Below are 14,724 nucleotides of genomic sequence, written 5' to 3' on the forward strand. Positions count from 1 at the left end.
GCTTATACCAACACAAAGGAATATTTTTGTGCAGAAAATTACTTGACATGATTCTTAAATATTTAAGGCCAGTGCCTGCTGGTTTGGAAATCCAGTGAATAATTTATTACTGTTTGACAGAATTTCTTTGGGTCAATTTTTCAGCAAGTGAATTAATACATTCTGACTAAAAACGAAGCACATTAGATTTTGGAGGGCATATCTTTTTACATCACTTATTCCATGTTACATTGCATCACACAGAACGCCAACATAATCAAACACTACAGCTTGATTTAAACAATGTCATCAGAGTAATTGTAAAATACTCTTCAAAAGCATCATACCCTGACCATTTCTGTACCTGATCTGTCCGTATTTATCCCTTAACACAGTACAAGATCTGATAGCCCTCTACAAACTATGTATTTTTAAACAGTCAGCAAGTCTTGACCCTGTTATAGCCTGAGTGTCTTATCTAAAACAAACACTTTAATTGTAAATAGCAACTTTAAAGCCCAGGGAGGGGGAGAGTGCCACATGATGCTCCACAGCAATTTTCCTAACACTGACAAGGTCCAAAAAAAGATGTTCTTATCAAGTCCTTGTCAGGAAGGTGGCTATACTATAGGACCTCAAGGGCAAAGGGGCTGCAACAAAAGGGGGAAAGGAAGTAATCTTAGGATAGAGCTTAATGGATGAAGCTGGGATTGAGATTCCAATTTGGGATCCCTACCATTACCACAACAACCACAAAAAAACAAAAACAACAAACCCTCCCCTCAAGAAACAGCCAGGCATTCCTATTCACTTTCCAATAACAAAGTGAAGGATAATAGGGATTTTAGTAGAGCAGCTACGCAAAATTTGGAATTTCTGTCCTGTGGGGAAATTCTAAGATTTTGACATTTGGTTTCATTCTGAACTGGGACAAAAAGTCAAAGTCTCTGAATTTTTTGAAAAGTGAAATATTCTGAAAATGTTTCCTTTTGATAAAAAGGATTTTGATTTTGATGTTATACATATTATAATAAAATATAAAAGTTGAAATGATAATTTAAATTATGCATATTGTAATAGAATCTAAAAGTCAAAATGATACAGTCAAAGTGAAACATTCTGATAATTTCTTCCATACAATTTCGTCCTTCTTCCATACATTTTGATGAACTGGCATGGTTCTGTGAAATTGTTTCAATTTAACCAAATCAGCATTTTCTAGCGGAAATGTGTTGCATCACAAATCTTGTGACCAACTATGCATTTTGGTGAAGGAAGTTCAAAATCCACTCTGATGTTTGAGGGAAATCAGATTAGGCATCTCCAGCACAATGACCAACAATGGCGCCCATTCTCATGACCTTATAATAGGGAGTCTGGCTTTCTTTGACTATTGGTATAGATCAGAAGTAACAATGGTAATTATACAGAGTTACATAAGTGTAAAACTGGTAAAAGTCAGAAGAGAATGAGACTCAGACAGTCTACATTAAGCAAAATACTGAATTAGAATTGGTGTTAGAATTAAAGAAACATCTCTTCCAGCATCATGCTCATAGTTCTAGACCTCAGTAACCATATTCCAATGTACCTTGGTACAAAAGAAACCATCAGTGGAGAACATTCAAATTAAGACATAGTAAATATCACTGAACAGAAACAACATAGTGTCTCCCTTAATCTTTATGTTAACAAGGAGGAAATTACCATCACTCCCCAAAAACACAACAAAAAATCCCAACTAATCAAAGAAAAATAATGTCATCAATTACCCACTAAATCCCTGCAGACATTCTGCAGACATTTAATCATATAACTTCACACACAAGCACTCTTGTTAAAGTCAGTTAGACATCTGAAGTGTGTAAGTGTTTGCAGAATCCAGGCCTAAATAAACAAAGCAGGAAAATTCACAGGTTCTGGATTTAAGTTTTTTATAAAAAGAAATTTCCAGCATAAGATTTCACCTACCACATTTTTTAAGCTATTAGTGCAACATGGTAAGATGAGAAAATTCACCACTGCAAAAAGATGGCTAGGATCAACCCTCTATCCTGCTGTGCTGATGCCAAAGTGAAGGGAAATGCAGCAGAACAAAATAGTTTGAAATTATCTAAATTCCATCATGTCAGCTGAAAGGAGATAACGGTTCATTTCATGGAGGTGAAGTCTTTAAAAACTTATCTTTTAAGTCTTCTGCACACATGACAAGGACTCAAACCAGTGGAACTATGAGTGGCTCTAGTGGGTTAAGGACCCCACAATGGAATGCGTCTTCCCCAGTGCCACCAGCAGATGCCACTATGAGTCAGCACTGATGCTAGAGCAGATTGTGTTTGTTCACATAACCAATTGGGGGATGGAGAGGGGAAGGGTGAAGACTTCCTGCGGGATCTGAAAACCAAACATTATAGAGCTATATTTGCAACAGAATAAGTTTTAAAATATGTGCCTAAATACATACAACAGATCCTGTAAGAGGTGGCACTTCACATAGGCTCTGCCAACTTACTCTTAAGTCTCAGAATCAGGTTGTGTAAATAAAATGAAAGGGGAGTCCCTATACAAGATAATGTGGAATTATTTTAAAGTCTTGCGGCTCAGATGTGTTTCTTTTTTAAACTTTAACATTCTCCTGCCGTTTTGTGAACTCAAACACAACAGCATGCTCTGTTAGTACTCCCTACCCTGATATAACACTGTCCTCAGGGGCCAAAAAGTCTTACTGCGTTATAAGTGAAACCATGTTATATCAAACTTGCTTTGATCCAACGGAGCGCACAGCCCCACCCCTGTGGAGCGCTGCTTTACTGCGTTATACTGAATTTGTGTTATATCGGGTCGGGTTATATCGGGGTAGAGGTGTACATGAGAATCAGAATGGGAGATGAAGCAGAAACTAAAGGGAAACTGACCAGGCTATGTTCATTATTTAAAATAAGTGGCATTCAGTAAGAAAACAAACAGCATTACTAGTGACAATTAAGGTCTACTTTAAAAAATTATTTCAGTTTTAATAATCAAAGTTCATAAATTAATAGCCAGAAATGACCATGAAAATCATCTTGTCTGGCCCCCTGGATTACACAGACCACATAGAACCTCACCCACTAATTCCTGCACCCAGGCCATAACTTCTGGCTGAGCTACAGTCTATCAATGAGATCAGGATCTGTCCCTTTGAGACTATTTCATATGGTCACATCCTTTGAGGATTCAAAACAAGTTTAATTCTTGGATAACAGACTCTGATTTATGATAAGGAATAAGTGCTCTGTCACATCCCAATAATTAGCATATCGCAGGCAGAATGTAGACGTAGACAGCAAAATGACACGAAGTTCTGGCAGAACTTTGAGCCACATATAAAACATAAACAAGCTGATACAGACGACACTGTTGTACTACTTGCCTTCAGAGAAACTGATAATAGAAAGGTCAGTGCCTCAAGATAAAACAAAACACTAAAGATAAACTCGTCCTGGAAAGCAGTCGCAATGTCATTCCTCCACTCAGTATTCACATTGTAAAAAATTCAACACAAGGAGCTTTGGCCTTTTTTAGTACATAAAGCAAATTCCACTTCTTAAAAGACACACTGGGAGTTGAGCAGATCTCAACAAGGGGAATATCACTGACCGTAAGTGTTGAAGGAGGAAGAGTCTGCTGTGAATGGTTTTTTTTCTGTTTTTCAGAAAGAGGAGGGTAAATCGAGCAGAGCATTTCAGTTTTCTGCAAAGATAAACACAATTTGTTAACCACAGTTCTGGAAGTGGGGGAGGGAGGGAAATAGCATGAGCTGCTCACTGCAGATAAAAAAGGAAATCCTGAGAGATAGTGGGTACCCACAGCTTCCATTTATCGCAGTGGGAGTTGCATGTGCACAGGATCTCTCAAAGTTAATATGAAAGGAATTAAGCCCTGGAAACCGGTAAAACAAAGTAAGGGGCAACTTTTTGGAAACATTTTTTAAAGGTTCATTTAAAAATTTTAAACAGGAAAAGCAATAACTAAGAGCACTGTTAATAGAGTATGAAACCTATCCCTCATAAACTTCGTTCCAGTGCAGGTCAGACTGGCAGCAGCCAGAGGCCTTCAGAAGGCTACTTAAGTGAGTGTGTTAAATGAATTGGTGGTCTCAACCAATTTCCTAGGACCATCATCTAAACTGACTGTAGCTGGCAGCCAGGCAAAGGATCAAAGAGGCATGGACATCCTTATGCTCAGTTCACTGCTATGACCATTCAACAACACTCCAGCTGTGGAGTTGTGCATTTGCTGACAGCACCTGGAAGAAACCAGAATGGAGAGTTGAAAGTATGGATCTGATTGTACTCTAGTATAAGCAGCACGTAGTGCCACAAAAGGTATTTTGGTTAACGCCTTACCATACTCTGCACACCTCCAACTCTAGCCCAAGAATTCACATTTTTTACTATTAACTCCTTTTTCTAACTCTAAACCCAATTTCTTGCAGGAGGAATGTCTCCATAGGATCCTTCCTATGCATACTAGATTTGAATTTTGATGCTTTGTCATGAGAAATTTCTTCCAAACTGGTGAGATTGTGATTTCGCTCTTTTTTCTTACTTAATATAACTTATTTGTTAATTTTCCATTCTTCTTGTGTTTCATCCTTCTTTTCCTTGTCTCTTTTTGTACTTGAGTCAATAGCTACAACATAGTATAACATCGACACTATCAATGAGATGTTTTTAATGCTTAAATTTGTATTCACTATGTACTTTGTGCTGTAACAATAATGCCCTTTAACTGCTTTATCAAATGGATGACACTTCCCTTTGTGTAACCTGTGTGTAGGTAACTCATTATTAATGTACACATCTGTACCTAAAACTCAATAAAAATATAGATTAGATCCTTATCTTGGTTACACCAGGGAAAGGCTGGTGTGAGTCGGTTGAATTCGCTGATTTTTTTCCCTCTTCCTAAGGCATAAGAGATTTTTCCTTGCGCACAGACATGTGAGGGCAGACTTACAACACCAGTTTAGCAGCCCTTTTTCTGCTAAGAGACAGAACATCCCATTTAAAAACAAAAAACAAAACCTCATCAACATCTTGACTAGCTCCCGTTGAAAAATACGTCTCTTTGAGAAATCTGGGACTTTTTCTTAATTGCCAGCTTATTAGTGGAATGAATGTCATCAGTCTTTTCACAAGCTGCTTGAAAGCGAAGAGCCTTTCTTCTCCCTTAAAAATAAAAACCTACCAAACAAAAAGAAAAAACCACAAAAACAAAACATCCCAAGAAAGATGAAAAGAGAACAAGGAAGAGGAACTGTTGAGAGCCAGGCCACTTATTCATCTCCAAACATTGGTTTCCATGGGAATAAGTTTGGTCCTTTGTGGAGGCTGAACAACCCCTTGTATACCACGACTAATGTATCCAATGTTGCGTTTGTGTGGTCAGCTTTCCTTTTGCCTCTTAGAGTCCCCTCCACTCTTCATCCCTGCCCAGCAGCAAGGCTGGGTTCCATAGAAGGAAAGAAATCATTTAATAAATAGGCTGAATTAGGGTTTGACCCAAAGCCCATTGAATTAGGGTTTGACCCAAAGCCCATTGAAGTCAGTGGGAGACTTTCTATTGACTTCAATGGGCTTTGGATCAGACCCTTAGCACACAATGGCATCCAGTCAACTTGGAAGTGAAAGTCTCAAAAAGGCTGCTTACTCTTCGTATAAAACTCAGCTTATTTATTTATTTCCCAAAGCTCTTTATTATTACTTAGCTCAGACTATTCATGTATAGCATGAGATTTGGTATCTATTAATATTTAAAATTAAGTTGTCACCTTTAAGAAAAGAAAGCCATAAACTTACTGGTAATTGCAAAAAAAAAGCCTAAATAGAGAATGAAAAACCATTTTTTGGTTGAAACATAGCTTAAAGCGAGCAATGTTTGCAGTAAATTAAACTGTTCAAATATTCACCTGACCTGTTCTTTGCTATAACCATGGCAAAAAGTGAACCTTTAGGATAATAGCTGTGAAAGGGTCCTATTGGAGATGGTATATGATAGAATGGAAGATTTGGTGACCTGAGTCTGGGGTTACAGGAAAAACCATAGCCTGCCTGTTTTATTTGATCTGACTACAGTAATTCGCCACTCGTCTTGTAATCCACTTTGACTTAAAAGAAAAAGAAAAAAAGGGAACTGTTTATGAATCCATTACTCAGAGACTGCCATGAAACACATTTTCATACATTAATCCTCATCATTTCACTAACTGTCAGGGTTTTTTTCTATTAAAGAAATAAAGTAAAGGCATGTTTTCATAAATCACTAATAAAATATTTAGTGCTTTCTATTATTCCACTTTCAAAACATCCCTCCTTGTTTAAAACCTTTTAGGGGCCAATGTTTTAAAACAAGGTAAAGAAAGGAAAATGGATTGGCAATGTACAAAAGCCACTTAGACCGCTTATTGGGTCCACTAAAGTTCGCTTTTATGAGGATATTTTTTTCTTTCCTATTTGGAAAAATCTGTTCTCTTTGCAAGACAGAGATGCTGATGGATTTTCAATTTTTTAAAATTAAGATTGAATCTAATTTGGTTTACCTGTCATCACAAAATTCAGCTGCAACCATAGCATTATATACTGAGACTTCAGGGATGTGTGGCTCGAAAGACCACTATGGATGTGTAGTAAAATGGATCAATCATTTGATTGTTGTTCCAAGCATCGGCAAATCAGGGGTACAGCCATTTTGGGTACAGGGGTATGCCTCATCTACAGTAGGAAAGAAAATCATGTTAATATTTCAAAGCCAATGAAGCTCTCCTGATGATAACAATGGAAGCTGCAGTGTAAATAGGGCTCTGACTTTCCTCTTCCCTCATGGGTTAAACAAAACAAAATGAGCCCAGTCTACAGTACAGTTCCCACAATTGCTGCCCTCAAGGGGTCTAAATTTTGACAGTGTAGATGCAGCCTTTTTTAATCCAAGCCAGATGATGCTACTTGCCAACCTTCAACCACATTATGGTCTACAAAGTAAACAGTAATTTGGAGAACACAACCGACACACATTGCGTTCTTCTTGTAAATGGGCCACACTGCTGATTCTATATGTGATGCATAGGTGAAAACTAATCTTTTGAAGGAAATCTAATGAGAGCATAAGGAAAATACAGTTTTATTTCCTCAAATAAAAGGGAAAGCATGAGGTCAACATCTGGAATTGACCATAGCCTTATTCAAATGAATTTTTAATTTAATTGGTAAGAAATTGGCCGTGTACATCATTATTCAAACTCTCATGCATGTGAATGCTCCAGCTTTCCTATGGCTGTGCCTAAGAAACTAATCACAGAATTGTATGGGATTCACTTAGGCCCAGTCTTGAGCACTTATAGGCAAAGCATTAGAGAACGGGCTAAATGTACTCTCATAAGTCCTTTAGGGCAGGGAATGTGTTGTACTATGCGTTTTGTCAACTGATGTGAAGATTTATTAATTAATTAATTTAGAAATTCCAACACAAACTAAACCAGTATTATGGTAACACATTTGAGGTTTTGTTATGAATAAGGGTGCGTGTCTACCACAGAGATCACAGAAGTAACAGATTATATGACTTCCCGTGACCTCTGTGACTTCTGCAGTGGCTGGTGCTGGCTCAGGGGCTGCCCAACGTGGGCAGCCCCTGCCAGCAGCAGCAGCAGCAGTTTGGGTGTGTGGGATGGGGCTCAGGGCTGGGACAGGGGGTTGAGTGTGGGGCAGTGCTTACCAGGGGGAGGAGGGGTCTTCCCCAGCTTACACCAGCATGTCCCTGCAACTCTTAGGCGGAGGGGCCAGGGGGCTCCGTACACTGCCTGCCCCTGCAGGTGCCACCCCACAGCTCCCATTAGCTGTGGTTCCCAGCCAATAGGAGCTGCAGAGCCAGCACTTGTGGTGGGAACAGCACGCAGAGCCTCCTGGCCAGCCCTCCCCTAGGAACTGCAGGGACACACCGGTTGGAGCTGGATAGGGAGCCTACCCACCCTGCCAACCCTCCCCTCCAGCACCAGCAGGGGTCCTGGGCCATGTGCCGCCACCCTTCCCCTCTTAACACCAGTGGGGGTCCCAGACACACACCCCACCTGCACCTGGTATATAGTAAAAGTCACGGACAGGTCATGGGCTGTGAATTTTTGTTTAGTGTTCATGACCTGTCTATGACTTTTACTAAAAATACCTGTGACTAAAAAGTAGCCTTAGTCATGAACAATTAAAAGAGAAAAGAAAAAAGGGAGAGGAGAACAAGAACTGTGAATGAAAATTTCCTAATCCTATTGTGCATCTGAACCCTAACTATGACAGCAACCCAAACACAAAAAACCTTAATACATGGTAAAGATAGTAATCATCATCCCTTGATTTCAAAAAAAGGCAAAGACCTACACTGGTGTAAAAGAGAAGGAGAAAAGGTTGGTTGGATTCATGAGCAAGCAAGCAAGACTTTTTTCAATATGAGCCAAATGTCATCTGGGACCTCCAAGGTTGGAAGCTTAGTTGGTGGGTGGTTTTTCTGGAAAATATGGGCAGTGATGGAGCTAGTAGGGTGCACAAGGAAGGAGAGCTCCAAAGGCAATATGGAGGTACAAAGCCTCTTCACAAAAGGTCTGGCCTCCTGGTGGATTCCATGGCACTCACAGTTTTGGGGGGAGGGGTGGCTGTACCCCATGCTCATTTCACAGGAAGACAAACACCATCTCCAGTGGGGCAACATCAAGGGGGATTCTGAAATGGGATTTTCGCAGAGTTTCTAGTCCCCTGTGCAGATTATCCCACATAGGGGATGATCAGAGCTCAAACTACATTCTAGCAATACAAATTTTAATACCAAGAAATATTACTGTATTTTGTAGATTGCATTTTCTCTTTTTAATTATCTCAGCTCTCAAGCCAGAAATTTCTCGCATCAATCACCTTTCCCACGTAAATCTCCCTCCTCCCCTCCCCTTGTATTGATTTGTTTTTCGGAAATATTCTCTTCTCTTTGTAATAGTTTATGTATCTGCCAACATTCACATTTTTAGCCCGTACAAGCCTTCTTGTTTGTTTCATTTTGCTTTTGTGTTTGTCTGCAGAAATACTATTTGCATTTCTATGGCAGTTCTTTATAGATCTGAGCATCCCAAAGTGCTTTACATTTAATTACACACTGATAGTAAAGTGACTGTATGACAAATGTGGCCTTTGGGGCCTCCAGCAAGGAAGAGAAAAGCAAGCCTTCCCCAGTCAGGTCAAGCCAGCCAGCCAGCCACACAGACTTTGTAGTTTTCATGTAAATGAGCCACAATGCAGTTTTCTCCTGTGATGCAGGATAAAACTAGTCTCTTGAAGAAAATCAAATAAGAACATAAAGGAAATACACCTTTTTATTTCCCCAAACAATAGTAAAACATGAGATTGGCATCTGGAATTCACCAATACCTTATTCAAATAAATGTTAAGTAGCCACTCCTTTGGATTGCTTTCTCCCATTGCATTAAAGAAATACACAGCTACAAGGATTTATATTCAGCCTAGATCTTCCCTAGGCAATTACTGTATTATTCCCCTCCTCCTCTTCTCATAAATGTTATTCTTCCCTTTTTGTGATAGTTAATCCTTTTTTTTTTTGGTAGCAAACCATACTGGAAACTAACAAGGCAATCCCCCCCCAAAATGTGTTTTTTTTTTTTTACCAGAGAACAAATCAAAATGGAGTTTATGAAATTAAACCCCTATTTTAATAATAAAATGCTGTTACGTTAGCCTTGTGTCCCCTATCACCTTATGGAGAAACCAAAATGAAGAGGGTATCTAAAATGCAGCACTTTTTATTATTTCTGTAAAAGTTAACTGTGGTAATAGTTACTGACTGATGCTATTATGGTCACATATTTTTAGTGACCAACTGACCAAGATATTGAATATGCTATTGAAGCTTATCATTCTGCGACCTTCAACATAATAGCATATGGTAGCCATTTCAAACTACACTCAGATATGAAGGCTTCCACTTTCTTTGTCTAATTTTCTCACTAATGATTTTCTGAAACAAGGTAGAAATCCAATAATACCTCGTGCTTCTACAGCGCGTTCATCAAGAAGCTCAAAGTTCTTTGTAAACATTAGTAATAATTCTATATCTTCCTCAGACAGGTGTTGTGCTATAATTATCCCCATTTTATAGATGAGGAAACTGAGGCAAAAGGCAGTTAATTGTCTTGGCCAAACTCACAGAGTAAGTCTATGAAAAGGCTAGGAATAAAACCCAGATTTCTTGGTTCCCAAACCTATGCTTTAACTAGATTAGTGTTTTCCAGATAGTTTGTCACAAGGCCCGGAACAGGTGAGGATGTCACGAAAGGCAATCAAGAGGGCTGTGAAGCACTGAACATTTTATTATAATCTAAAACAAAGAAAATCTCATTTCCGCACTCCCAGCACACCCTTATCCTTGGTCAAGTATTCTCTGGCAGCTTCTCAAAACATCCATAAGTAAATTAGATAGGCTTATTGTTACCATTGATACATGTTTTCTACTTTCAGATTAAATATAAGGAGGTTGAAAACTTTGCCTTCCAATAAGGGATCACCAACCACTAGGATCATGGTTCCTCTCAAGTAATCTGTCCTTCAAGAGAATGCTGAGGCATACAGAACTCAGTTCACAGATGGCCTAAGCCAAAACTAAATTCATGTTCCAGAGTTCTTTAACTGTAGGTCTATATCAGCAAACAAAAATCTAAACATACACAAGCAGTCACAACTGCAATATAACAAATACATAGCTCCTTATACTATAGACTCCTGATCCCGCACGATGCTGGGTGTTCATGACTCCCACAGACTTTAACGGCAGTTGTGTTTCTCAGCACCTCTCATGAACAGGCCCTGGATTCCTGCAAGCTATGAAAACATAAAGAGGATGTGCATTCTTGTAAAAGGAGTAAAGACTGTTTTCAGCCTAAAGAGTAACAAAGATTTGCTTTTTTCATTGCAAGGCTGGTTTCGAGTCTGTTATCACTGTTTTTTTTACTAATGCTATTGATTTGTTTTCTTTTAAAATACAAACAGGTGCTTCTCCCAAAGTCCTTAAGTACAATACTTGATGGTGTATAGCAGCTACCAAGACAGGCTTCATTTTGGCTAGTGCTTTCAACCACCCAAGTAATACGCTGTCAAAGTTATCATTGTATGGGCTGGTCTACACTGAGGGGGGTGGCGTTTTGAACTAATATACACAACTTCAGCTACACTATTTGCGTAGCTGAAGTCTAAGGCCATGGCTACACTTACAGTTCTGCAGCGCTGGTAGTTACAGCTGTGTTCGTACAGCTGTGTAGGGCCAGCGCTGCAGTGTGGCCACATTTGCAGCATTTGTAGCGCTGCTGGGAGTGGTGCATTGTGGGCAGCTATCCCAGCATTCAAGTGGCTGCAACGTGCCTTTCAAAAGAGGGGGGTGGGGTGGAATGTGACAGGGAGTGTGGGGGAGACAGAGAGAATGGATTTTTGGAGCTGACACTGTTCTCAGCTCCCTGCCTTGCAAGTTCTAAGGACTGGAAGACGCACAGTGCCTACCTTCAATCATTTTAAAAGTTCTGACCCCTTCCCCCACCCCTCTCTCATTCACTAAATGCAAATTATGCACTCCTAAATAGCCGTCAGACCAGATAAGCATCTGCTCAACATGGACTTCCCCCTCCCCCTCTGCCGTGTGAGCGTGCTATTTCTCTCTTCAAGCAAACAGCTGTGAACATTCCAAAGTAATTCCCCTGCCTGCCTCCGCTCGCTCAGCAAACAGGAGCTGTGTTTGTTTTTTAAATAAGCAGTTTGGCTGAACTCCGAGCTCCCCCTTTTTTCCGGTTTGTTGTGGACAGGAATTCTGGGATACCTCCTTATACCTCGGAGGTCAATAAAAGCGCTGGTGGGGTCCAACCAGGGAGTTGCAGCGCTGGCCGTGCTTTGCAAGTGTGGCCACATCCTAAGTTGCAGCACTGTAACCCCCTCACCAGCGCTGCAACTCTCTAGTGTAGCCATGGCCTAAGTATCTTAGTTTGACATACCTGGCTGTCCTCACGGTGTCGAGTCGACTGCCATGGTGCCCCCGTTGACTGCGCTTTCTCCTCCTGCTGAGGTGGAGTACAGGCGTCGATTAGCGGATTGATTTAACACGTCCAGACGAGATGTGATAAATCGATCCCCGATACCCTGATCTGGCGGGTAGTATAGATGTACCTTAAGATAGTGAATGGAGGTGAATATAGAATAAGAAGAAAAGTGCAACTAGATGCCTTCCTGAAAGGTCTGACTAGATAATCTAATGGTCTCTTCTGGCCTTAAAAATCTAAATCTATGCACAGGACTAAACTTTACCAAAACCATATGAAAAATAAAGAGAGACTATAATTTACAGAGGATAATAAACATGAGGGCATAATGTCAGGGCAGGTGTGGTCCAAGACTCTCATAGGACAAGTGTTATTTAGAATGCTGTGGTTTGAATGGCAGTCTAATGAAGCAAGCCCTGAAAGCTGCTATAACAATCAGAGACGGGGACTAGGAGGTAATGATGAGACCCAAATGTACATTTGAGCTCAGGTCTGATTTCAAACCTGGAGTAAGGTTTGAGTTCAGAGTCAATGGAGTCAAAATTCTGTAAATTGCTCTCACAGGTTTTCTGACATCTTGATCCACTTCCAAACCAAACCCAGGAAAAAGGGTCACTTGAAGGATGTGACCTGGAACTAAAACCGAAGACCCCAACATTTGGAGAAAAGAAAGTTGGGACTTGGGGTGCCAATATGGAATCATCTGATTATTACAGACATGTTAAAAGTGTTTAACGCATCATGCAAAGCTGAACAACAGCTAGTGCTGACAATGGCATGTGCTCAGCCTTTATTGTCTAAAACGAAAAAGTTACCCAAGCAAACAGGTGAGCTTATTGTAGAGACACTCCTCTTTGTGTTTCACATCTTTGCCTTATTCCCTTTAACTGTCTGCTTCGCTCTCTCTCACTCAGTCACACACCTCACCCCACTCTGGTGAAGGTCCATTATGTATGGACTGAACATTTGCAGTTTCTGATTAATTTGACCCAACTATTTGCACTTCCAATAGCTATAAATCTCTCATTTCTTTCATCTGCTGAACATAAATTATAATTTCTGCTTCATTTCATCTTCATTTCATACCTGCTCTTTTCTTCTTGCTCTCTTTCATCTACAATGCAGAAATGATCCTCACCCCATGACCTGCTCCACATACAAACACAAACACATTATCTCACATCTCTTCTGTACAAGCTATTTGACTTCTTTTACCCTGAAATGCTTTCTGATCAAGGCTGGAAGCCAAAATGTTGTATCTAATGGACAGGGCAATATTTTACCAAGCTTTTACTTATATACTGAAAATCAATGCAGCACAAAAATTGCTCTGCTGCTCTGCTAAATGAATGCAAGACAAACTATTCCTGGCTTACTCTAGTATAAAGAAGCTGCAATGAAGAGAAGATTATATATTCCAAATCATCTCAGATACCCCCTTTATCATTATTATTGCCTCCATTTTCTACTACATTTTAGAGTAGATTCTAAATGGCATATTAATATTAATTTTTCTTCTTTGTGAGAGTTAGGATAATTTGGGATAATTAAGGGAGTGGGGGGTAAAAGAACCCATTGTGGGGTTATAAATCTCCAAAGAAGGTTTTAGTTTTGCATTTTACTTCTGCAGAAAAAATGTAAATGCTTCAATTAGTGTGGAAATCAGAGGCTCCTTTCTCATTAACAAGGAGGCCTCTGACCTCTCACCTTGTCCAGAGCTGAATCCGAGGATTTGGGAGCAGGGCTGGGAGGAAAAGAGGGAGAGCTCTGAAATGAGCAATTTGGCACATTTCCTTAATGCAGATACAGCTTAAAAGGAAATAGGAAATCATCAATCTTTTTTTAGAATATCATTTATATCCAAAAAAGGCTTATCTACAGGAGCTGGCGGCCCATTGTTTGTGATAGGGACACTGCCGCATGTAATGAGAGTTTTACAATAGGCTTGAAGCCAAGATAACAGAGCTATGTGTATGAGACACTGGGCTGAATACCCTAAATGTAAACACTCCATGTTTCATAACAAAACTGTCAACAGAGAAGGGGGGAAAATACTTTCTCGCTGTACTGTGCTATCCTACAGCTGAAGCAGCCTGAAACCTTCTAAATGATGATTGGAATTGATTTATACACAGGTGGAATGTTACAGATCTCTCTTCTCAGTAGTAGCCTTAAAAACAGGGAAATTTAGTAGGAGATTCTTCTTATACTGGAGTTTAATCCCCCACTAATCCATAGTTACCCAGGAAGGCACACATAAGCAAATGCCTGATATATTGGTTGCGGATGGGACTGAATGTTACTGTTTTGCATACAGTTTGCCATTTTGCACACATTCATTTCTCTTTGAGTAGAAGTGTCCTGACAGATTATTACACCTCTTATATGAATAAAACCCATGTGTGCAAAGTAGCTAAGCACAATTATTACCTGATCCCTTTGATTAAAAAAAAGATGTTGATCTATGGTGCTTTGTCATTAAATATATATATATATGATTACCCATCCCACTCTCAAACACATGGAGTAATTCATCATTTACATTGAAGCTCTAAAGTTTTTCTACCTATTGATGCATATTCTACATTCAGCAGCGGATCTTCTAAGTGGCTTGATAGGTGTATATTCTGCACAGT

General features: G+C 39.8%; 1 protein-coding gene across 4 annotated transcripts in view; it reads right to left on the reverse strand.

Moving 5' to 3' along the window:
* Nucleotides 1-14,724, reverse strand: part of LOC127048993 (uncharacterized) — a 148,992-nt gene that overhangs the window by 85,356 nt on the left and 48,912 nt on the right. Inside the window, exons 2-3 of one of the 4 annotated variants that reach the window (XM_050949196.1) lie at nucleotides 6,563-6,734; nucleotides 3,619-3,711 (exon numbers count right to left, since the gene is read on the reverse strand). In XM_050949196.1, the coding sequence (XP_050805153.1) occupies nucleotides 3,619-3,711; nucleotides 6,563-6,591 (122 nt within the window). In that variant the 5' untranslated portion in view covers nucleotides 6,592-6,734. Of the gene's footprint in view, nucleotides 1-1,950; nucleotides 2,038-3,618; nucleotides 3,838-6,562; nucleotides 6,735-14,724 lie in introns of those variants that run through there. The other 3 variants (XR_007773836.1, XM_050949195.1, XM_050949194.1) reach the window with 3 other exon arrangements.

This window comes from Gopherus flavomarginatus, chromosome 4, assembly GCF_025201925.1.
Source record: "Gopherus flavomarginatus isolate rGopFla2 chromosome 4, rGopFla2.mat.asm, whole genome shotgun sequence".
Classification (NCBI taxonomy): Eukaryota; Metazoa; Chordata; order Testudines; family Testudinidae; genus Gopherus; species Gopherus flavomarginatus.